At 39.0% G+C, this 23437-nt stretch overlaps 1 protein-coding gene across 3 annotated transcripts; it reads left to right on the forward strand.

The window, feature by feature from the left end:
- Positions 1-86: 86 nt before the first annotated feature.
- galnt7 (UDP-N-acetyl-alpha-D-galactosamine: polypeptide N-acetylgalactosaminyltransferase 7) lies at positions 87-22381 on the forward strand. Of its 3 annotated transcripts, none has more exons than XM_044346766.1 (15): positions 87-828; positions 2745-2856; positions 3699-4017; positions 8797-8963; positions 9427-9557; positions 9831-9910; positions 10974-11156; positions 12866-12983; positions 13080-13202; positions 13317-13432; positions 14013-14115; positions 14252-14350; positions 14855-14983; positions 17664-17694; positions 20417-22381. In XM_044346766.1, the coding sequence occupies exons 1-15, from the start codon at positions 706-708 to the stop codon at positions 20521-20523; spliced, it is 1941 nt and encodes a 646-aa protein (XP_044202701.1). In that variant the 5' UTR covers positions 87-705; the 3' UTR covers positions 20524-22381. The 3 variants fall into 3 exon arrangements, with proteins under 3 accessions (XP_044202701.1, XP_044202700.1, XP_044202702.1); XM_044346765.1 differs by lacking the exon at positions 10974-11156 and adding an exon at positions 11386-11568; XM_044346767.1 differs by lacking the exon at positions 10974-11156 and having other exon boundaries at positions 90-828.
- The last annotated feature ends 1056 nt before the right edge of the window (positions 22382-23437 follow it).

Below are 23437 nucleotides of genomic sequence, written 5' to 3' on the forward strand. Positions count from 1 at the left end.
TTCCCTCTCTCCATGGTATGTCTTTATCTCTGCGAACAATGAGCTACAACCCTCATTACTGACCCGCACGTCACTTAAAAAATTAGATTGAGAAAGCAGACAGACCTCTCGTTTCTCTTCCCACACCCAGTAATACCTGCTAATCCGTGACACAGTAAACGTGCCCTTCTACACGCTAAGCCATACTACAAACAGAGGGACACAACTTGAATACTTAATATTCGGATGTTAAAGAAATATACTGAAAACATTTCAGACTAATCAATAACGTATATCAGGCAACACTTTTGCCTCATGTGGCGGCACGGCGTCCAGTGGCTAGCTATTTAACGCCGCCACTTGTGTGTGCCTCTCAGGTGGGCAGAGCTACATTGCGGGTGTCGCTACGCTGGAACGACTGGAACGACTGGAACACCGTCCGCAGTAGCAAGTCATAAAGACAAACTGTAGAAGGAGACAAGGATAAGAGGCGAAAAGGAGCAGACTCCAGCAGCTAAGTGGAATACTAGCATTAAGTGTCACTCTAGCGGAAAGCCCTGGTTGCACCACAGCCTGCCGTCGAAATAATTTCAGACTTGTTCAAACTTGCAATATCAGCAGCTAGCTTAGTTGCTAGAAGTCTGGCTATCCTGTCAGTTGGTTAGCCATTGCTAGGAGCAGTAGCTTAGCTAACCTAGCTTAGCTGTTGGCAGCTTCACTTCCAAGATGAGGCTGAAAGTCGGCTTTATTCTACGGAGTTTGCTTGTCATTGGGACGTTTCTTGGTTTGGTGGTTCTGTGGTCTTCTCTGTCGCCAAAACCCCACGATGAGAACCCCTTTGGAAAACGGGTGAGTTGAAAACCGCAGACCAGTTAACGTTAACCGTAACTTCGGTTCCAACAGAGGGAACTACACGTATCAGTGCTAACATAACTCCGACTCTAGTTATATGTTAAAACGAATCGTACATCCAGCAGTGCAATGCAGTGCAAATGAGTTACAAGTCAGTGGATGACTGATAACAGCAGAAGACTGATATGTTTCTTGTTTAGTTAACGTTCGTTAAAAGTCGCTCATTAGAAGGCGCTTTCATTCAGCTGTTTGGCTAGCTTTACTGCATTGGTTGTCATGGAGATTGATTCCTGGTCAGGTAACGGTGACTGTCTTGATACATGGATAACGTTAGTGAATAGGCACATTTGAATGTACAGTTGCATCCTTCCTTGTTTAATACCAGCCTTAGTATCTCTACTAACATGTTACCGTTAACATGCCATTTCCTAAACACTATCGTTCTTTCCAGGATACATATCCGCATATGTCATCATATTGGTATTATACGTCATTAAGGCGGAACTGTGTTGTGTGTTAGCTAACAGTTGGCATAAGTTCATTGCTTTAAGTCTTGGTATTTCGACCAGAAACTCCTGAGTACTCTGTAGCAAGTACATGCCGTCAAAGTTGCTTCTTATGATCAACAGGCATATTGAACATATTAAGGTAGTTTTTGGAACCACAAAAATGCTATAACTTTCGTATGAAAGTTTTTCCTACGGAAAATGTGTAGAAGATAGTTGACATTAGTTTCAAAACATGAATTGCACTGTGATGAGCAACCCCCGGAATACAACCTACATGTCTACATCTATTAACCTTTTCATATGTTCACTCAAGGACTTTGTGAAAACAAAACGTTTGTAATGATAATCATTATGTTCCCCTAAATATGAATCCCTCTGAATGTGGCTTAAACACATCTTTAAGGACACACTAAAATGCATTGGGGATAGGGCTGCTCCATTATGGCAAAAATCATAATCATGATTTATTTTGGTCAATATTAAGATCATGATTATTTAACACTATTACTCGTTGACTTTGGAAACATTTATTGATTTTTTTTTTTTTTTTTTTTTAACAGTGGATTTCCTTTAACTTTAACTATAATCCAACTGAAAAACCAATTTAAAAAATGTTAATTATCAAAATTTGTTAAGATGCATGTTGTGTGATCAATACAAAAATGATCCTTCATCATGGTACTTTGAGAAATGATGTTTGACAGAAATCATTGACTTCTATTATCATGCAGTGTGTTCACTTGCACTAGAGGTACCAGGTTACAGTCGGTTTTCTCCAGAAAGCTAATTTCTTAACTGTCATGTAAATGAGAAACCTGCTTTCTGTAATCTGAGTATAGCGTGGCGTGGCGCCAAGTGGCTGGATGAAAGGAGAGATCATTACACAGAATGAATTGTCCTCTTATCTAAAATAATAGCTTTCAAAGTCTGACTGAAACTCAAACAAAGTAGCCTGTAGATGTCTAAATAAGTAAGTTTCCACCGCTGAACATTTGTAAAATTCAGACACATTGGCGTTGTGAGGAAGAGCTCCACTCTGCCTGTCTGTCTCTCACTGCCCTGTCTGGCTGCTCCAACACACAGTATGCTGCACTTACAACACAAGACAAAAACCAGAGCATCATTGTGAAATGGAATGCGGTACAATAATCAATTTATCTCGATTATCTTGTTTTCATAATTGTCGTAACTGAAATTAAAATGTGATTAATAAAGCAGCCCTAGTTGGGGACTGAAATGCTTGTTTTCTGCCTTGTAAACCTCATCCTCACCAATATCTGCACCAGCAGCGCTGTCTCCACTCATACTACACCCCCCCCCCCAATTGTTTGTTCAATTCTGTATTACTCTAAATGTTAATGATGTTCATCTGTGTACTGCTGCCTGTCACATCCCCCCATACAGGATGACAGTTCGCTGCCCAAAGGAGACCTATCAGATCAGTTTAAGCCTGTAGTGCCCTGGCCTCATGTGGAGGGAGTGGAGGTTGACCTCAACTCCATCAGACTCAAACATGGTAAGATACACTAAGTCATTTTTTAAAATATCCCATAAACAAACTCAGCTCTCTACAAAAGATTTCAGCATTACTGACTGTGGCTAAAGCACGTCCAGGTGTTAAGGTGACCTGCAATTAAACAGGTCCTGGTGCATATGTACGTTGTAGGTTTTGTTTGTGTGACATTTAGCAGCAGTGTTTGCAATGCAATTGAGCTGTTACACACTTAATCAAAAGCAGTTTATCAGAGAATTAACACAGGCTTATGAACAACAGTGTCCTTTTCTATTCTCGCTCCATCCCTGCTTAAACCTACTGGTCAACTAGAAGTTGAGGATAATATAATTAGTATAAGGACTGATTTCTACAACTGGGATACATTTTATAGATTTTATAGTAAAGTTAGAATACAGCAACACTATGGCAAGTCTAAAACTAATGTAATGGAGTAATTACATTTAAAAGGTATCTAATCAGTTATCTTTTGACTCCAGGAAGAGGAAATTCTCCTAAATATTTCACCTGCCCAGTGTTGACTATTGAAAATTCATCTATAATTTGGTAATTTTTGAGGTGCTATTAGATGCTTCAACAAAATGAGTATCCTTTTTCTCATATCTCAATTTATAAACAATCAACACATTTATTGGTATCAAAAATAGTTGTCAGTTGCAGCCCTACTAGTTGAGGACCTCATCAGAAAGATAGACTAGCCTATCTCCAAAAAAATAAATTTTTGCCTGCTGGTTTTCTCTGTGAATGAGGGCACAATACATAAGGAACTATAATTTTATCAGTGCTTGAATGTTCCAGTATAGTCTCATCGCTTTCATCTTTTGCTTTCTGGTTGTCGTCTCCAGGTGGGGCCAACCATCTTCACAACTCAGACCAGCAGCCTAACCAGAAGCAGGTGATCCAGCAGCAGTATGTGACATTCAGACCCCACTCACACAACTACAACACCCCCATCCTGAAGAAAGGTATGCTGGGAAACTTTGAGCCTAAGGAACCTGAGCCTCCGGGGGTCCCTGCTGGTCCAGGAGAGGGAGCCAAGCCTTTTATCCTGGGTCCAGAGTACAAAGATGCCATCCAGGCTTCCATCAAAGAGTTTGGCTTCAACATGGTGGCTAGTGACATGATATCACTGGACAGGACCATCAGTGATATACGCCATGAAGAGTGAGTACTGCCGTTCATACCACAACTGCTCTCACAGACTATTCATAATATCAGTTTCAGCTGCATACAGTTCTACTTTACACTACTACTATAGCATGGCTGTAACAATTTACAACCTGATATTTAACATTCCTCTATTAATAGACCACTACACCACACAACACTCTCTGTATCTTATAGGAAAAGTTAAACTCCTACAGCAAATAATGCAGGTACGGGCCAAGCTTGAACAATCAAATAAAAGCAAACACAATGCTGGCATAAATTCTGTCACCCTGGAATAAATCAACACTTTAAATTGAGTTGGTCTAGATATTAAATGAAAGAAGTTGTTTAAGAAATGACAGTCAATTGAATATGGTTGAGCCAGTCCCACCATGTTTGGTGCATCCATGAAGTGGTGTCACATACAGCCTTAAAGGATCAAAAACCCCATGTCAAAGGTATACTTTCCAGTAAAGGGATTACTGTCTTTCATTGCATTGTTGTAACTCTAGTCTAGTTTAGTGAAAAAAAACGTACTGTAGAATCCCCCAACTCTACAAATAAAAGTGTCTATATACAAGACAGCAGTCACCCAGTCCTGCATACAATTTAATTGTCAACGATAAAAATACAAGCTTATTTCCATTGTTGTCCCTCTCAAGGGGAAGGAGGGTAACATGGCAGATATTCAAGACAGGCAAGACAGGTTAAGACACACACAATAACAAAACAAACAGACAAGACTAAGTTATACAAACAAGCAAAACCAACCTATGAGAACAGACAAAACAGACCTATAATTGACTATCAACCACTTCTTTACCAAAAGTTTGAAACCCCTCTCAATCTGCTGTTGCTTCAAGGATCCTGGACCACACTACAGCAAGGTATAAAAATGTATTTTTGGAACTCTTGAATCTAAAAGGAATAACATTAAAGGTATACTTTGCAGGATTTTCCTAAAAAACAATGTATAGACTCTTACAAAAAGAATCCCTCTCAATCATCCCTTATGACCCACTACAACTGTATGGCAATGTATGTATCTACAAAGACCCTGCCCTCTGCCTGTATTTTCTTATTATTTTGCTGTGTTCGGGACACTTCTGGGCGTCAACCTTTGGGCAGGGGGTGTGTAGCCCCCAGTCAGCGTGCAGGGTGTGAGGTTAGGACTAAAAATGTAGTGACCAGGTTACAGTGCTGTCTCTGTCTCTCTCCTGTGCTCCGCTCTGCTCTCTGTTTCTGTGTCATGGATATATATTTAGCTGCAGGTTTATGTGTCTGCTTGACCGAGGGCGAGGCCACAGCAGACAGGATGAAGCTCTGCATATTATTATTATTATTATTATTATTATTATTATTATTATTATTTGTGCTTTAGAACTAACTGCTGTGAAACAATCAGAAAATAGCATTTTATTTATCTGATTCATGGCTTTGTTCTCGCCAGCGCCACTCTCCTCATTCATTCTCTTCATGCTCTCTCTCGCTCATTCTGGTTGAATCGTTACCTTACGAGGCAGCTGGATTCACGAGATCATGAGATCATGTGAGAATTCATCTTGTCAGGCTTCAAGTTATGTGCTTGTGTCTGAAACACCAGTGGTTCAGACCAGTCAGCGTCCTGTGAGGATTCTCTTGTGATCTTGTGAATCCAACGGCCTTGCAAAATGAGACAGAGATAGACAGATGGTTAATCCAATCACATTTCAAGTATTCTTTGAAAGTGCCTGCCCCATTCCAAACAGTTTCAAAGGACTACTTCTCAGATGGTTCTGTGTAACAAACCATCTGGCGCATCAGGTTAGTTGAGCCAGGGAGGAGGGACCAACTTTGAGTGCTTTGTTTACAAACACCAACCGACAAATCCTGCATAGTATATCTTTAAACTACCTCTTGTTGCACAATTATGATGATCTCTGGTAAGACTAAAATAGTGAAGTAACCAGCAGTTATATTTACAATTTTGTGAGAGGCCAAACTTAATTTGAAAAAAATCTTCTTTCCACGGTAAGAAAATTGAGAATTTGTAAATGTGCTAGATCTAGAGCCAAAATGAATGGCCTCAGTTTTCCCTATTATCAGAGAGCCAAAGTCAGTATTCTCTCAATGTTTTCTACAGAGTTTATCTTTTATGAGATTGTTTAATGATTTATATAAAGATTGTTTATAAACATAGCACAAAAAGTAAGGAAATTTGTGTTTGGTAGATTATTTCTTTGTTGCTACAATGCATCTTGGCAATAAATCTTATACTGTTGGAAAGCCTGTTTATTTTCCTTTTTAAATGGTGCCACATTTGTAAGGAACATGCATTTGTGGGATGAGCAGCAGACCTGAGTATGTGGGTTGCGCCCATGAAAAATATGCCAAATCTTCTCTGCCAATGTCAAACAGCTTATTCTGCCATTGACTCTTGTTTGGTGGATTGTATGATTGAAGTTTGAAGAAACAAGACATATTGGCAATTTAACAATTTATTCATTTAACAAACAGGAGCCTCAGTAGCGTGTGGAAGAACCATACACAGCCACAACAGCCTGGCACCTCCTCCTCATGCTGGTCACCAGCCTGGTCACACACTGCTGTGGGATGGCATCCCATTCTTCAACCTGCTTTTGTCTGTTTGTGGGGTTTATCAGGGACTGCCTCCAGAATTTGGGAGTGGAGAGGATGGAATGGCCTGCTAGCAGTCCTGACCTCAATCCCATTGAACATTTGTGGGATCAGCTTGGGCGTGCTGTTCGTGCCAGAGTGACCAACACAACCACATTGGCTGACTTGTGACAAATGCTGGTTGAATTTATGTAATATTTATAGTATTTGGCATATTTTTCATGGGCACAACCCACATACTCAGCTCTGCTGCTCATCCCACAAATGCATGTTCCTTACAAATGTGGCACCATTTAAGAGGGAAATAAACAAGCTTTCCAACAGTATAAGATTTATTGCCAAGAAGCATTGTTCCAACAAAGAAATAATCAAACACCAAGCACAAATTTCCTTACTTTTTGTGCTATGTTTAGATGTTTGATACTGCATGAACAGGCAGACAGAGAAGTTATTGTTGTATAATAAAAAAGAATCGTTGCCCCAGGACACATCCCTGAGGAGTCTCACAAGTTATGGGCTTAGGACTTGAGAGTGTCCCTTAATATCTACCTTTTGATGTCTACCTGTAATATAAGACTGAACCCATTTGATTGCTACTTCACTGAAACCAACAGCTCTTAGTTTGTTCAGCAAGATCCCATAATTTACAGTATCAAAGGTATTTTGGAGATCAAGCAGGACCATACCACAGAGCTTGCTTGCATCCACCTCCTTCCTGTCAGTTAAGTATACAGGTTTCAGTATGAGACTGTAACTCATCCAAATCCAACATTTCCCGTAATACAACCAAAACCATAATTTTGTCAGAGGGTTATCTCCAAGCCTGATTTGGGGAATTTAAGTGTTTTCACAGGCTAATACTCTGATCTGATGTGTAAAATCGGTGGTGTACCCCCCCCCCCCCTCCCCTTTTTTTTTATTTATTTATTTTTTAAAGCTTTTACATGTACACTAACGGTCAAAAGTTTTAAAATGGCCTCATTTTTCCAGTTTTTATTGAAATTTAAGCATTTTAAGTCGGATGAATAACCTTAAATGGTACAAAGTTAAGTGGTAACTGCCAGAGATGGAAAAAAAAGATTTGAACTGAAAAACTGAAAAAATGACATAAATTTCACAAGTATAACTCAGGTTAACAAAAAAAAAAGAGCAAAACAGCTTTTCTGCAGCAATGGATGTAAATTAAGTCTTGAAAGTTGATGCAAACAATTTCCTACAGATGTCCCAACTTTAGATGGTTACATACAAATCCTTTGTCAGTATATAAGCTTGGCGTAGGAAGCGTGATGGTCTGGGGCTCTTTCGCTGGATTCAGAGTGACTGGCACCCTGCATCAAAAGGGCTACCACAACATTTTGTAGAGCCACACAGTATCCTCTGGTCTACACCTAATTGCACAGAGGTTCATCCTACAGCAAAATATTGATCCAAAACATACCTTCATGCTGTCAGAAATACCTTTTAGAAAAAAAGAACAAGACAGTGGGTTTCAAATCATGGAATGGCCAGCACTGTCTCCAGAGCGAAACCCCATGGAACTGGTTTCGGATGAACTGGACTGAAGAGTGAAAGCTAAACCTGCAAGTGCAACATTTGTGGGACCTTCTACCGGTCTTGGGAAGAACTTTCCAAACAATATTTGATTTCCATCGTAGAGAGAATGCCATAAGTGTGTTCACCTGTAATATCTGCAAAACGTGGGTACTTTGAGTCAAAAAGTTAGATTAAATTTGTTAAAGAGATTCCATGAAATCTTTTTTCAAATCTCTAATTGTTTATTTGTTCTGTGCTTTAATTTCAGTTATGTACTGTAAATTTCAATAAAATAAGGTGTTACAAAACTTTTGACCAGTATTGTACATTGTTAACAAACCCTTTATAACACGTAATATTTTTGTAATCATAACAATACGATTTAGTCTTTACATTTCAAAGCAATTTAGATAGAATGTGTCTGGAATTTTAATTTTAATGACAACTCTTAACTAAGTTTTAACAAACTCTCATATAGGCCCCAAATAATTAAAGTCCATGAGATTCTAATTATTTTTGCAAACACACCCATGCACAGTGACATAAACATGCATCATTAAGACTGCAGGAACCCTTCTAATGGGAATACATAACATTTCTGCCTGAATTTAAGCATGCACTTAGCACTCTGTCCCACCTCTCTAGGTGTAAGTACTGGCATTATGATGACAGACTGCTGACCTCCAGTGTGATAATAGTCTTCCATAATGAAGGTTGGTCTACACTGATGAGAACCGTCCACAGCGTCATCAAGAGGACTCCCAGGAGATACCTGGCTGAGATCGTCATGATAGATGACTTCAGCAACAAAGGTGGTTTTGTTTTTCTCACATACAGTGTGAGGAAAGTGTCAAATTGGTTTCAGAAAGTTACAGAAATTGTTTGACACAGCCCTCCCCAATTCTGAATTAGGAAAGGGTTGTGGGGGGGGGGGGGGGGGGGGGTAAACGGTGACAGTGGGTTAAGATTTTGTTCAAAGATGACAACTAAATTCACTTTAGTAAATTAAATATGTTGTCAGGACAAGAGACTCGCATCTCTTAATGAACAGGGGTAAACATGCAGGCTTTAAGTACCTCTGTTGGTGGGTAACAAAGTGAAATACTCTATTGACAACAGGACAGCAGTTGCTCTGTTACAAATGAGATATTATGTAATGACATTTCTTTAAACATAAATGTATACAAGAGTACAGATAAGGAATAATAAATGTAAAGAAATGGTGTCATGTATTATTGAGAAGCACAATGAGAATTATTTTCTGTGTGTGTGTAGTCCATCTAAAGGAGCGTTTGGAGGAGTACATCAAGCAATGGAACGGTCTTGTAAAACTCTTCAGAAATGAGAAGAGAGAAGGTCTCATCCAGGCGCGGAGTATAGGAGCCAAGAAGGCCACTAAAGGACAGGTATCACATGATCTTACATGTCTGCTACTGATTCACTACTGCTGCTGCTCCCAGCACTGCTACTGTTACCAGTGTGTGAGTATGTATCAGTGGCTTTACCTGCCACATTTGCCATTACAAAATAGCATTTTCTAATTTTGGTCTCTCAACTTAAACCAGGTGTGAAACACTATAATCAATAAGTAGTGCCAGGGACCTGTCTGTCAACATTACATTCTGGTTAAACAGAAAGTGACATAGGCATCCAAGTGTTTATGTGCATTTGTTTTCTAGGTGCTGATCTACTTGGATGCTCATTGTGAAGTTGGAATCAACTGGTATGCTCCACTGGTTGCTCCTATTTCAGAAGACAGGTAACACACACACACACACACACACACACACACTGACATGTTCAGCCTCACACACGATAATAGATGTCAGTGAGTATTCACTGTATAATGGTGGGCTGTCATCTAACAGAAATGGTTTACAGACTGGTTTGTAACTTGATAACAGCCTGTTAGATTAGATTAGATAAAACTTTACTTTTTAGCACATCTTTTTTATATATACACATTTGTTGTTTTGTGTTGCACAGAGTATGTTATAAATACATGCAAATGATTCAATATTACATTCAATATTTTATGCAGCAATTTCTTTAAACAGTTTAATTACCTTCTGTTGGTGTATGCAGACACATTTCCATACTGGTTCACAAATATCCAGAGCTGTGATCTTATCTTTTATTCTGAACTTTCAAAGACCTAGTCTTTATATAACCTTTTTTTTTTTTCTGCCATCATCCAGTGAAAGGTATCTATGGATTGGTTGTTTTCTACAGATGTCTACATATTCATCGGTTGCGTCAGATTTTTCACAGAGCTTGTGTTCATTCTCATCACTGTACTATATCTGCTTTTGCTCTGAAACCTCAAACATTGTGCATTTCAGCAAGATGTTTAACGAAAAAATCAACAGTAAATCACACATTAAATGATTTTCAGCATACCTATTCAGCAGTGTTTTAATACGATGTCAGGTGTGACTGTCCACAGGATTCTGCATTGTAGTTTGAATAAGAAAGGTCCAGCTGCATGTGTCAAGACACATACTAGAGATGGCTCCTATTTCATTTAACAGTGTCTACTGATGCCAATAAAGTGTATATATTGGCTGTATATAAATGCAACTTGCTTGTTTTGATGATACTAGACACTTATCTGATCTCCATATTTGTTCTCTAAAACTCACATCTGCAACATTTAGAACAGGACATTGAAATAAATTCACTAACTTGATTTTTGACTATCGCTTTAGCATGTACTGCTTTTGATGACTAGTTAGTCATCAAAAGCCTACAGCCCAATACAGACAAAAGTGTGTGTGTGTGTGTGTGTGTGTGTGTGTGTGTGTGTGTGTGTGTGTGTGTAGGACAGTATGTACAGTACCACTGATAGACTATATAGATGGTAATGAGTACAGTATGGAGCCCCAGCAGGGTGGAGATGAGGACGGCCTGGCTAGAGGAGCATGGGATTGGAGCCTGCTCTGGAAGAGAGTACCCCTTAGCCAGAAAGAGAAGGCCAAGAGAAAATATACCACCCTACCCTACCGGTATACACACTGCAACCAGCATGCTAACATTCACCCCTGTTCTGTTTGTCTCCATCTCCCACCCCTTGATCCCACCTGTCCTATCCTCACTGTGTCTCGCTCTGTCATGGTCTCCGACATCCCACCCCATGTCATTGTGTTTATACTTGGCAATGCCTCCCCCCCCCCCCCACCCCCACCATGTATCTTGAATGCATGGCCCCTTCCCCGTCCACCCCCACTTTGTCAGAACGGTGTGTACGGTGCCTCTGATCGACTCCATCCATGGCCAGAGCTTCACCATCGACCCCCAGGGTGGAGGAGACGAAGACGGCTTTGCTAGAGGAGCCTGGGATTGGAGCATGCTCTGGAAGAGAGTTCCTCTGGGAGACAGAGAAAAAACACTCAGAAAAACCCGTACTGAGCCATATAGGTACAGAAAACAAATGTGTCCGGACTAATCTGGACAGTGTCAACACAGAAGACAAACACATCCCAATTAACCTGGAAAATAATAATGATTGGTCTGACATTAATACTATTACTACTACCTCAAATACCTTATGAAGAAATGCTAATATTAAACTAAGCAGTGAAAATACAGAAAACCAACTCAGCTCCATGGAACTGCCTAAATTAACCTCTAAACCAGAAATATAAATACCAGGGTGTATGGGTACCAACAGCTGAGGTTTAATGCCAAGTAACAAGATATTTAAATTTGGCAAACATTACATATATCATTAAGTCTAAACCTTACTGCATATTTCAACTAACCAACTAAACCAAAGCTAGCTACCACTGATGGTGAGTAGCTTACTTCTAACTTTCCTCTAATGGGACTTAATTGGTGTTTTACCACTGTCTTGTGGGCCTTGCTCATGTAATGCAGTGGTTTTTACTCGTATTTGTCTTAAACTCTGACTCGTTAAGGTTTTGGTGTAACTACAGTAATTAAGGCCAGTTTAGCAAGTATATCCTGTTTTTCAACTACTGAGACTGTTAATAGCTATCACAACATACCCAGAAATGATTTGGTCCTGATCCAAAAGCTGCGGGAGTGATGAGTTTGTGTTTGGACAGTTTGTCGGGGTCTGCAGGGGAGCTTCTGGTGTGAGTCGGGTTCGGACTGGGGCACCATCACTCCCACCTTCCCTAATCACTTTTTCATTCATCATGTCTTGCTGTCCATCTTTTTTTTTTTTCTCAGCTATGCTTTCACTCATTTCTTTATTGCTCAGACTTTTTTTTCTCTATCTGTCTGATTTTATGTGTTCTTAATGTTGTTAAAACAGTAACTGACTGACTGATTATGCTTTAGGTAAAGGCAGTGTTTTGAAAGAAATGAACAGATTTTCAAAACAACCTGGTTCACCATATTTGCAACATGCAAGTTGCGACTTGCAACATGAGAATTTCTTCTTGCGTTAATTTTAACACATTTTACTAAAAAGAAACACCATTCTTGGTGGACTGCTGGATTGCAAACGTATCTGCAGTTTTAGAGTGACAATCATTTGTGAAAGGACAGAGTGCCACTATTTGTGATCTGCGTGTAAGCAGTGCTTGCAATGTAAGCAGTGCTTGCAAATCACTTTCATGAAACGGGCCCCTGAAAGGAAAAGATAATGCACAAATGCTGATGATGATGCACAAATTTGTGAACACTGTGATGCCCATGTCTGAGTGTGTGTCTGTGTCTGTGTCTTTATGTGTCTGTATACCTGTAGGTCTCCAGCCATGGCAGGTGGTCTGTTTGCTATAGAGAGAGACTTCTTCTTTGAGATGGGTCTGTATGATCCTGGACTGCAGATATGGGGAGGAGAGAATTTTGAAATATCATACAAGGTAGAATGCAGTTATTGGTTGACACTTTCACTTTGACACTGATTGGCTTGTCATACATCATCTAAAAAGTCACCTACTAATCATTTGTTTATGTAGATTTGGCAGTGTGGTGGCAAGCTGCTCTTTGTACCATGTTCTCGTGTCGGCCATATCTACAGACTTCAGGGATGGCAAGGCAACCCTCCACCTGCACATGTTGGATCCTCACCCACACTGAAGGTAGAATAGCACACTTCCAAACACCTGCAGTTTGACCAATTTCTGTTGTTCTGGTTTCTTGTGGTTTACAGCTTTTGACAGCTGTTGACATTATGTGCGTGTGTGTGTGTGTAGAACTATGTTCGTGTGGTGGAGGTATGGTGGGATGAATACAAGGACTACTTCTACGCCAGTCGTCCTGAAACTCTAACTCTAGCCTACGGAGACATCAGTGAGCTCAAACGCTTCAGGTATAAAATGTATACAACAAAAAATGCATACTTTAAAATTCCAAACATCTACATAAGTAAATACAATCTTTTTGTCTAATTTAATGACGTTTTTACACATCTCTGAATTGCTCACCTTCCTAACGATTCATTCACTTTATTAACTTGATCACTGTTTTTCTCTGCAATACCCCAAGTGCGCTGTGAAGAAAGATAAACCTGTTCACTGCTTAATGTTTCAAAATGAGACATCTCTGCTCTAATGTTTGAGTGTCTGAACTCGTCCTGTTGAACGGTCTTACAACTGTTAGAACAGTGTCAAATCATCTGAATTCTTAGTGCAGATGTTTCAGAAGAGCATTTTATTATTTATTATCCTGTTCATGTCACTTGTGAACAGTTTAAAAAGTCTTCACAGGCCTTAAATTCAGCTTGATGCACCTTACAGACACAGACAGTTTGAAAAATTGAAATAAACTGAAAATCCTAATTTCTACTTTTATTTTTGGAATTGGCGATTAATGAGTAACTCACTGCGAACCTCTCAGTTCACTGGCTGTGAATTAATAGTTTTTGGTTTGTTGGCTGAATTGTTTGTCAGGGAGGAACATCGATGCAAGAGCTTCAAATGGTTCATGGAGGAAATTGCTTATGACATTCCACTACATTACCCTTTGCCTCCTAAAAATGTGGAATGGGGAGAGGTAAGTACACATATACTGCGTGTTCAATTACTGTATCCTTTCAAGCTTGCAGCTTACACACACACACAGAATCCTACGGTTCAGGATAATATTTCAGATGTATTTGTGTGTGAATATCCTGTTTGTGTTTGCATAGATTCGGGGCTTTGAGACAAGTTACTGTATTGACAGTATGGGACACACAAATGGAGGCAATGTCGAAATAGGGCCCTGCCACAGGATGGGGGGCAACCAGGTAATGAAACTCATACTATTGATCTGGCTTGTTTTGTTCTCTGCCAGGGAACAGCAGGGTTAGTAGAACAGCTGTGTCCCCCACTATAGAACTACTTCTTACCCTTTTTTAATTCTGCCCCATCTAATTGTTTGACAATGTGCTCAACCAGTGTGCTCCCCTCAGTTTAGTTTAGTTTCTTTAGTTTCTTAATTTTAAGATTTTACTTCAAGTATTGTCCAGGAAAAGTAGCTGTTTTAGTCAGACAAGTTTACCTGCCAAGTAGTGGTGTGTATTACTGTCTACCATTGTCTTTTTTGATACTGGTAACAGTGATGACACATGGTAGCTTTAGAGGGAACATGTCAATGAACCAATATATTTAACTATACCACAACAGAATGCTCTTGTTTGTAGTCAAGTTTGGCCAGATGCAGGTTTTAATGGCCTTAGGGCATCTAGTGCTTTACACAGGAGTCTGTGATATGAATATTGATTGGTTTTATGTGAACTGTGTCTGTGTAGTTGTTCCGTATCAATGAAGCCAACCAGCTGATGCAGTATGACCAGTGCCTGACCAGAGGAGGTGATAGTTCAACTGTCATTATTACACACTGTGACCAAAACCAGCACACTGAGTGGAAGTACTTCAAGGTGAGACACATACTCAAACCTCAAATGCTCACCCAATGTCAGGCCAGTCAATTGAGCAACTTGGGCCGATGGTGAAAAAAATTGGAGATTGCAAAATAGAAAATTGATTATAAATTTGGGACCCTTTCACAGCACCTAAGCAGAATGAACAGGAAAATAAACTGCTGAGAGTTCTCTACCATGTTTTGCTGTAATTTATGGTCACACTAGCTTCTGTCCTCCCCTCTGCTCTCTGTGTCAGACTGACTGAGGGTGGGGCTCAGCTCCTACACACACACACACACACACACACACACACACACACATACACACAGAACAGACAGCAAAACAGAGAGGCCATGGTGAAGACAGTGAACCAGGTGAAGTGAAAGAACACATTTTTTACTGGAGTTGACAAGAACTCAACGCTTGTTATTAAGTGCAGTAAAAGCCTAGGGAATAAAAAGCCAATAAGACAAACACCACAAAACACCTGTTCAACAAGCATCAACATATAGAAAAGCGATATTTTCAACTACTTTGTCTGCAGTCTCCAAATTTTACAATGTACATTCAGGTCACAACAACTTCCTGTTTCTCAAAAACTCAAAATTTCGCAATTGAGCATCGCAAAGGTCTTTAGATATCACCGACCAAACGTGAAGGCACTCTGGTTATTCTCTAGGAGGAGTTTGTTAAAGTACAATGTCTGTAAATGGCAAAAACGGCGCAAAAATTGCACATTAAGTCTGGAGATGTTACTTCTGCCAACCAAATTTCGTTCATCTACGTCAAATTTAAAAGGTGGGGGCTTTGACTTTGAAAATTGTTAGGGGTGCTGTAGAGCCAACTTGCCATGTCAGAGCCTAAGTGGACCCATATCAGATATCAATTTTCGCCACATGTTGTTTTGTGATTATTTTTTTATGGTACACAGTGCAAGCAATTACTCATGAAAATGTGAAGGATAACTTCAGGACCTAGCACTTACTTCATCAGTAAGCATATTTGTTTGGCTTTCCTTCTTGCTAATGTCTGAGTGTACTGTGAAAAACTACAACCTGTGTTGTTGTTGTTGTTGTTTTAATAAATATTGTAATGATAATGGTCCAAAATGATGTGAAAATGCATAGCTTTTAGTTAAATGACCTCAATTTTTCTTGGAAGGACCCCCAAACCATCAGCATTGAGGGGAGTTGTTCAGAGATGGCTGTCAGAGGGGGCAAAGGCACGCCATGTTAGCAGTTCTCTTTTTGTGTGTGTGTGTTGGGGTTTTTGTTTGGGTTTTTTTTGTTTTAAGGGCTCTGACTTTTTTTAAAAAAGCATTTCAAAATGGTCTGTTGTTTTCAGGGTCCCTTTTTAATAAAAAAGATTGAACATGGAAAGTAGTAGCCTTAGTTTTGATGTGATAATCCCAATAATTTCAACTCTTGGCCAGTAAAAATTGTCTTGGGGCCTGTAGCAGCCAATAATGTAATAATTACCATTAATGTAGTAACTGCAAATAAAGTTATAATATTTCCATTCTTAATGTAATAAAAGTTGATAATGTAATAACTTACCCATAATGTAATATAATTTCTAAACCACTAATGTAATAGCTTTTTGTGCATAATTTAATAAGTTATTACATTCTTCGCTAGTTATTGCATTATTAGCTAGGTTTTTTTTAAAAAAAAAAAAATCATAAATGTAATATCTGGTGCTGATAATCTAATAATATACTTATATCACTTACCATTACACTTACCTTTACTGTTGCCTCTTTGAAATAGCTGACAGCATTTCCCCTATAATAGTACAGTACGTGAACCCCGCCAGGCCAAAAAATAGTGATGTCAAAAATAACGCCAAATAGCCATTCATTCAGAATTCAACAGCGTTTGGGACCCTCTGTGCAGGGCTGTTTTGAAACGCGATTCAACATCTGTGTGGTTGCCTGGGAAACTCCAGGAAGCATAACTCCTTTTAAGGAATGGGGCAGAGCATAAGCGAGTGAGTGGTTAAGCGAGAGTTGAAATGTATTTTGTATGGTGTGTTCTGTGTGGGGTTTTTTTTGTTTTGTTTTTGGGGTTTTTTGAGTTTTTTTGCTTTGTACTGTTTGTTGTTGTCCAGTTGTATGTTTTGATTGTGGGGGACTACAGATGCAAATTAGCTTCAAGCTAACTCCGGTGCAGTGCATCTTTAATGTTTAAAACTGCACACTGTCCCAATCAATGAATCAAATCAAAGCGAGTGTCACAAAAGTGATGGTGAATGCGAGCGGAGCCGAGGAAAAGGTTAGTAGTAAGTTGTCAATCTGGCAGTAACTGTACAGTACAGACTACAGTGTGTCAGTTAATAAATGCGGTATGCCCGTGTGCGCAGAGTATGGGTGCTGTGTGTGTGTGGTCATGTTTTTGAGCAGCTATTTGAAAGAGGCAACAGTAAGGGTAAGTGTCATAGAAGTGTGACATTTTATAGCCAATAAATAAAACTTAAAGTGATATAAGTATATTATTACAGTATAGGCTCCAGTTATTTTTTTAATGATTTTTTTTAAACCAGCTAATGTTATAACCAGCCAATAATGTAATAATTTATTATATATTATATTATTGGCTGTTACAGGGCCGGTAGGTTACAGACTAAAAAATGTTTTTGTTGAACCCTATATTAACAGTGGACTCTCCTATTTCTTTGTTTTTCCCTGTCCATACAGGATCTCCATCGGTTTACTCATGTGCCAACAGGTAAATATCTGCACATACTTTATCATTTTTGCAATACGAGGAAGATTAGGAAGTCTTCATTTCAATTAAGTTTTTCCAAAATTCTACTGTAGCCTGCTCACACAAAGACTGCTGGTGTGGTTCAAAGTACATATGGTTTGGTTTGTACAGTTGGAGGATAAAGACAGTGATGTCAGAAACTTTTTTTATTTTAGTTATTATTATTTTTAGGTGAAGTGGATAAGGTGAGTGTAAGAGGCCAATCAGAGGTTGAGCATAAATGATGTTTATAGGTTGAAAGATGCACATCTGTGGAATACACCCAGCATCACATCTCAGTGTGGTTAGGTGTGATCTGTTGTAGAGATCTGACACCGTCCGAAACAGACCTTTTTAAAAAAAAAAAAAAAAAAAAACTTCCCTGACCTGCATAAGTTAATTAACTCTATCCAAAGCAGACCTGAGTGTAATTGGACCTGATTCAAAAGGTGGTCGACCCAAACAGACCCTAATAAAGCGAAAACACCAGCAGCATAATGATCTATAGATCAACAAGCAGCCATATGGAATAAAATTAGGGTCATATGTATCGTAGCTGTGTATCACTATATCTGAATGTATAAAAACATTTTGTGTACATTCAAATTTGTGAATGTGTAAAACGTTTTGATCAAATGAATTCAAATGTTTTTACACAAACATTTTGATCAAATTAATTCAAATGATTGAATGTGTAAAAAAAATATCTGAACAAATAGATTTAATTTTTGAATCTGTAAGGAGATCTGTAGCTGTGCGTGACATTTTGTGAGCAAATTAAAAAGATTTGCACAAATAATTACCAATGTGTTAGTGCATAAAGATTTGCATGAAGGTTTGCGGTTATGAAAAAGGTTTGCAGTTACACATCAGGTAGGTGATCAGAGCTCATACAAAGCACGATTGGATCCCTTCAGATCCAATCAGGTACTATACATATTGACACACAGACCCAAGCCCTGTGGCTGTAAAAACAGACCCTACCTGACATGAATAGAGTTAGAGTATGGTTTGGACCTCCTATCTGGTGCACTTTCACCCAACCTCGATGTAGAGTTAAATGCTGTGCTTCACAGGATTTTGCCAGAGCCTGCAGTTCAAGCAGGATTGTCATCCTGTGGAGTTACTCTTTGAAGTTGGTATAGATATATTGGTGTCAGTTGATAGATGACAAGAAATTGCAATACAGAAATTTCAAATTCATGTTTGTTTACATTTAGTAGTATAGTAGTTTAGTATAATTCATTAGGGATGTCATGATTTCTATTCTAAATCGAAAATCGATCGAAATGAGCGTTCAATTTCGACCTTCAAAATCAAAAGTAGGATCGGTAATTCTCCCTTTCTCTCCACCCCTGCCTACTTGTGTGCGTCTGAAGGGGGGGGGGGGGGGAATCATTTCAAAGACTACACAGTGTAGTTTACTGGTAATCTGCAGCTGCATTACTTTTCGAGATACCATAGCCACTGCCAGAGTCAGAGATGATGGAGAAACAACACAAATGGAAAATCCTCTTGCTTCCCTGAAGTCACTGGTGTGGCGGCATTTTGCTCTCCCCATGAGTTGTGTAAACAACAAACATGTCGTTGACAGAAAAACTACAGTTTGTAGGTAATGCGACACACTTAGGTAAAGTTGGAAATATATTGACAGATTCGAACTTCATGGATCAATAACTCACAAGCGAAACGTTGTTAAAACACCAACGCAAATCTTTCTTATGGTAGTAAGACAGTGAGCTACAACCTAATTTTCACCAAAACAAGCCATCCTCCGAGCTGGACTAATAACATTGGTCTCTATGTACAGCCAGCTGTAAGACGAGTGCACAGGGACCATCTAAAAAGTGCAACATGACTTTAACTTTATTTCCTCACCTGCAAAAAGCATGTTCCTCACCTGCTTTTTGCATGAAAGGAAATTCAAGCTGTTGTTGTAAAGTACCCTTCTGCCATCTAGTGGCTCTTCTTTTCGCTTTTGCGTTGTTCCCGATTGACTGGTGAAATAATTACTTTTTAAATAAATTATTCAAATTTTACCATATGGCCTTAGTGTGGTACTTAAAAAAAAAAAAAAAAGACCGTTATCACACACTTGATGCCATGTATCTTTTTATAGAGGAATTTGAAAATGTAATTGGCATAAAACCAATGATTTGTTGATCTTTACAAATCAAGACTCAACAACTTAACGATGGCATAGCTGTCAGTGCTGTGTCACCTCTATAATTTCCTATATAAGTATATAGTATTATATATTGTTATAATTTTGAATCCTTTGTCTTTGCAAATGAATTATATCTCTGTTGCTTCATAGTTGTTACTGATACTAATTTAATTTCCATTGTTAACTGTTTACAGTTTGTTGTGGGTGGGTGTCTTGTGCTTTTGGCATTTTTCAACTGTAAAATGTCTTGCTCAGTACATACACTATTGTGTGTGATATTGGTGGCAACTATTTAATAACAAATTTTAAAAGGATCCTTATCAAAAATGTTTGTTAAAAAACAAATATTGCCTGATTGTTATCTCTACTTAAAACACTAAATCACATTAGACAGTTGGGATGGCAAGAAAACAGAAGGAATTGGCTGTCATTAAATGTTAATGTGTTTAATCCAAATGTTCTATACACACAGTGAATACCTTAACAAAATGTCAAGCACACAGGTATGAGTAATGGTCATCTGTGTTCTCCTAACAGGCAAATGTCTGGACCGCTCAGACCTACTCCACAAAGTGTTCATATCAGACTGTGACACCAGTAAAACCACTCAGAGATGGGAGATGAACAACATAGTGGCTGTATGAAGACTGGACAACTCGCACAAAAAAAAACCACTGGGAGCTTAGAGAGGGACATGGTGACTGGATGAGGACATACACACCGATTAAAACCCACCAAGAAATACATCCATACTACAGGTTTACAGATATATCAAGCTGATACTGTCCCTCAAAGAATACATGTTGTAGGTATGAGTCAGTCAGTGTCAGTGCACCTCCAACATGATGGAGCCAAATGGTCAAATATAAAGATGCTGAGTATCACCTGGTAACAGCTTCCACCCCAAACTATTGCTATTAGCCAAAATATGCCTTTGTCAACATGAATTATATAGGCACATAGACAGTCCAGAATGCCAGAAGAAGAACTGGTTAGTATGGAGGCTGAAGCTACTGGTCCTCTGACCAAGCACTGAACTGGAATCATGTTAGGCTCTCTCTCTCTCTGTCCTTCATGGTGGTTGTGTTTACATGGTGTCCCTCTATCTGTTCTTTTGGGCTCTCAGGTCTTTTCTAAACCAGTACATTGATTTCTGAAATTACTCACATCAACTCTTACTATTTAAAAGTCACACTTTTATTAGACATTTTCAATCAACTGTTAGCCAAACTGATGAGCTCACTTACCAAAGAGTCCTTTTTATTGGTGGAGGATTCAATTGCATCATCAGTGTGTTTAACCAATTGGAGTGTTGCTGCAGACACTGGCTTTTGTCTGCAAGTCAGGTTTAGATTGCTTTCAGGTTAGAATGATAAGTCGAAACGATGTCAAAAACAAAAATAGATGAGGAGTGAGCTATCAGGTTAGCACTTTTGAAATAGCTGACTTGTGTCATGCTGATGTTCATGAGTGTTAAGTCCTGGCTTGTTTTCTGCATGTTAACAATCAGTAAGGTACAATGCAAAATGCTTTTACAAGGTAAAAGCATCAAAAGGTGGAGAGATGTCCTCACATACCAGTCATGTGTAACTAAAGCTCCTCCAGTCACATGCTGAACAGGCTTAAAAGGGACACTTCAATATTGTTTTGTTTTTTTCTTCACATTTGCACTCAAAATGCTGCTCCTATTAAAAGGGCCACCTCTAGTGTGTTGCTAAGTCTTCTAGCAGACTGAATTTGGTTAATGAATACATAGAATTTAATCCACCACACTGAATACAAAAAGCCTTGCCAAGATAATAAAAAGATTTAAACAAATAAAGCAATGTTTGCCTTCTGCATTAAGCTTCATACAGTGCTAGTTCCCTAAACCATCTCATGGTCCATTCACATTGTGCCATTTCTGAAACCAACTGTTGTCCAGCCCTCCTACAACATGCTGTTAAAGGCTGTCTTTATTTTGTTTGGTTTTATTGGCTTGAACACATTTCCATCAACCTCTATAGACACTGAGATGCTTGAGAGAAACTTAAACTTGCTAAGGAAAGCACATCTTTGAGAACTTTGATCTGACTAACTGAGGACTTATGAACTGCCTGCCTTACTCCTGATGAGTAATTCAGTAGCTGACCAGTTGACTGTGATTTAGTTACTGCCTGACTGTCTGTCTGAAAAATGAGGAGGGAACAAAAACACAGGGCTGTTGTGGTGGGGAATTATACTGGTGAGAAATGCACCGCTTATAATAGGGAAAATGGCAAATGAAGAAAATGTGACTGCTTTTTGTTTGTGTATTTGTTTTTGCAGGGGAATGGGGCTTTGGTGTATGGATGATCATGTATGCAATGTTTTGTACAATGTAAATACTTTTCTTTCTAAAGACGATCATGATACATTTTGAGAAGGGCCTTGAATGATGTAAATATCTAACTTATAGCAGAGATTTAATTTGGGCTGAACAGTGGGTGACTGAGGAAATAAAAGACCAGATTTTTACTATGACCACTGTGTTCTTTTTGAGGTTTTAAGGAAATTGGAGAAATTATTTTCTGCACTTTGTGACAAGGCAGAGTGGGATCACCTAGACGCAGAAAACCTTTACCTACGTCAAAAAATGTTGTTACTGAGCTCTTGTGGCATGGAGCCATGCAGGTAGTTTTGGTTTACATTGTCCAGGTTTTGAGATATTTGTCTCTGACCTTTCTACCTCTGAAATTTTGTTTGCGATGCAACAAATGTGCTGAAAAAGTCTCAGCGTAAACAGGTGACAGTGAGATCTGACGGCCCGAGGAAAGACCCAGCTTTTTTCAAACGTTAATAGTATACTCAGATCTTTGTTACTCCTTTTCATCTGTGCATTTTCTCTAATATCCAGTCTATCCTTGTCTGATAGCCTTTTTGGACCTGTAGGGGAAAAGGGACAAATATATATTGAAAAGTTTATAAACACTAAATCGTTCATTACACTGTACACATAAGCACATAAGTCTATGTTGGCATATGATAATACAGGTTCTCTGCCCCTTCCTAATTGTGATGGATGATGCAAGACTCCGGTGTATATTTCATATCAGCTGCCACGCCAAGTGTAAATATCAGAACACTGGCTAACTGTAGCCTCAGTTTGTGCCTCTCACACAGAGCTGCTGGTAGCATCGGCAAGTCTGATAAGAGACGACAGAGAGGCAACATTGTGCTTCTCAATAAATTTAAATTTTCCATGAGTGTAGTCACAGTAGTTCATGTAATATATTAGTCCTCCTCAGGCATTATGAGTCAATATGTTTTTACGTGACCTTATGTCTCAGATTGAAAACCACTTCCAGGCACAAATGCCTGGTAATACCCTGGAAACCATTGGCTCAAGTAAAAAAAAAAAGACACCACATTGAACCAGAGACAGAAAAACCAAAGATGGCAACAGTACAAGATCTAGTATTATGCACTGCAAGTGAAGTGCAAAAGTTATTACAAAATCAATTGAGGAAAATGCTGTGCAGTGGCAGTATGTAAAATATAATAAATACAATAATATTACAAATATATATGGATGTGCAA

This window comes from Thunnus albacares, chromosome 3 (assembly GCF_914725855.1).
Source record: "Thunnus albacares chromosome 3, fThuAlb1.1, whole genome shotgun sequence".
In the NCBI taxonomy this organism is placed as follows: domain Eukaryota; kingdom Metazoa; phylum Chordata; class Actinopteri; order Scombriformes; family Scombridae; genus Thunnus; species Thunnus albacares.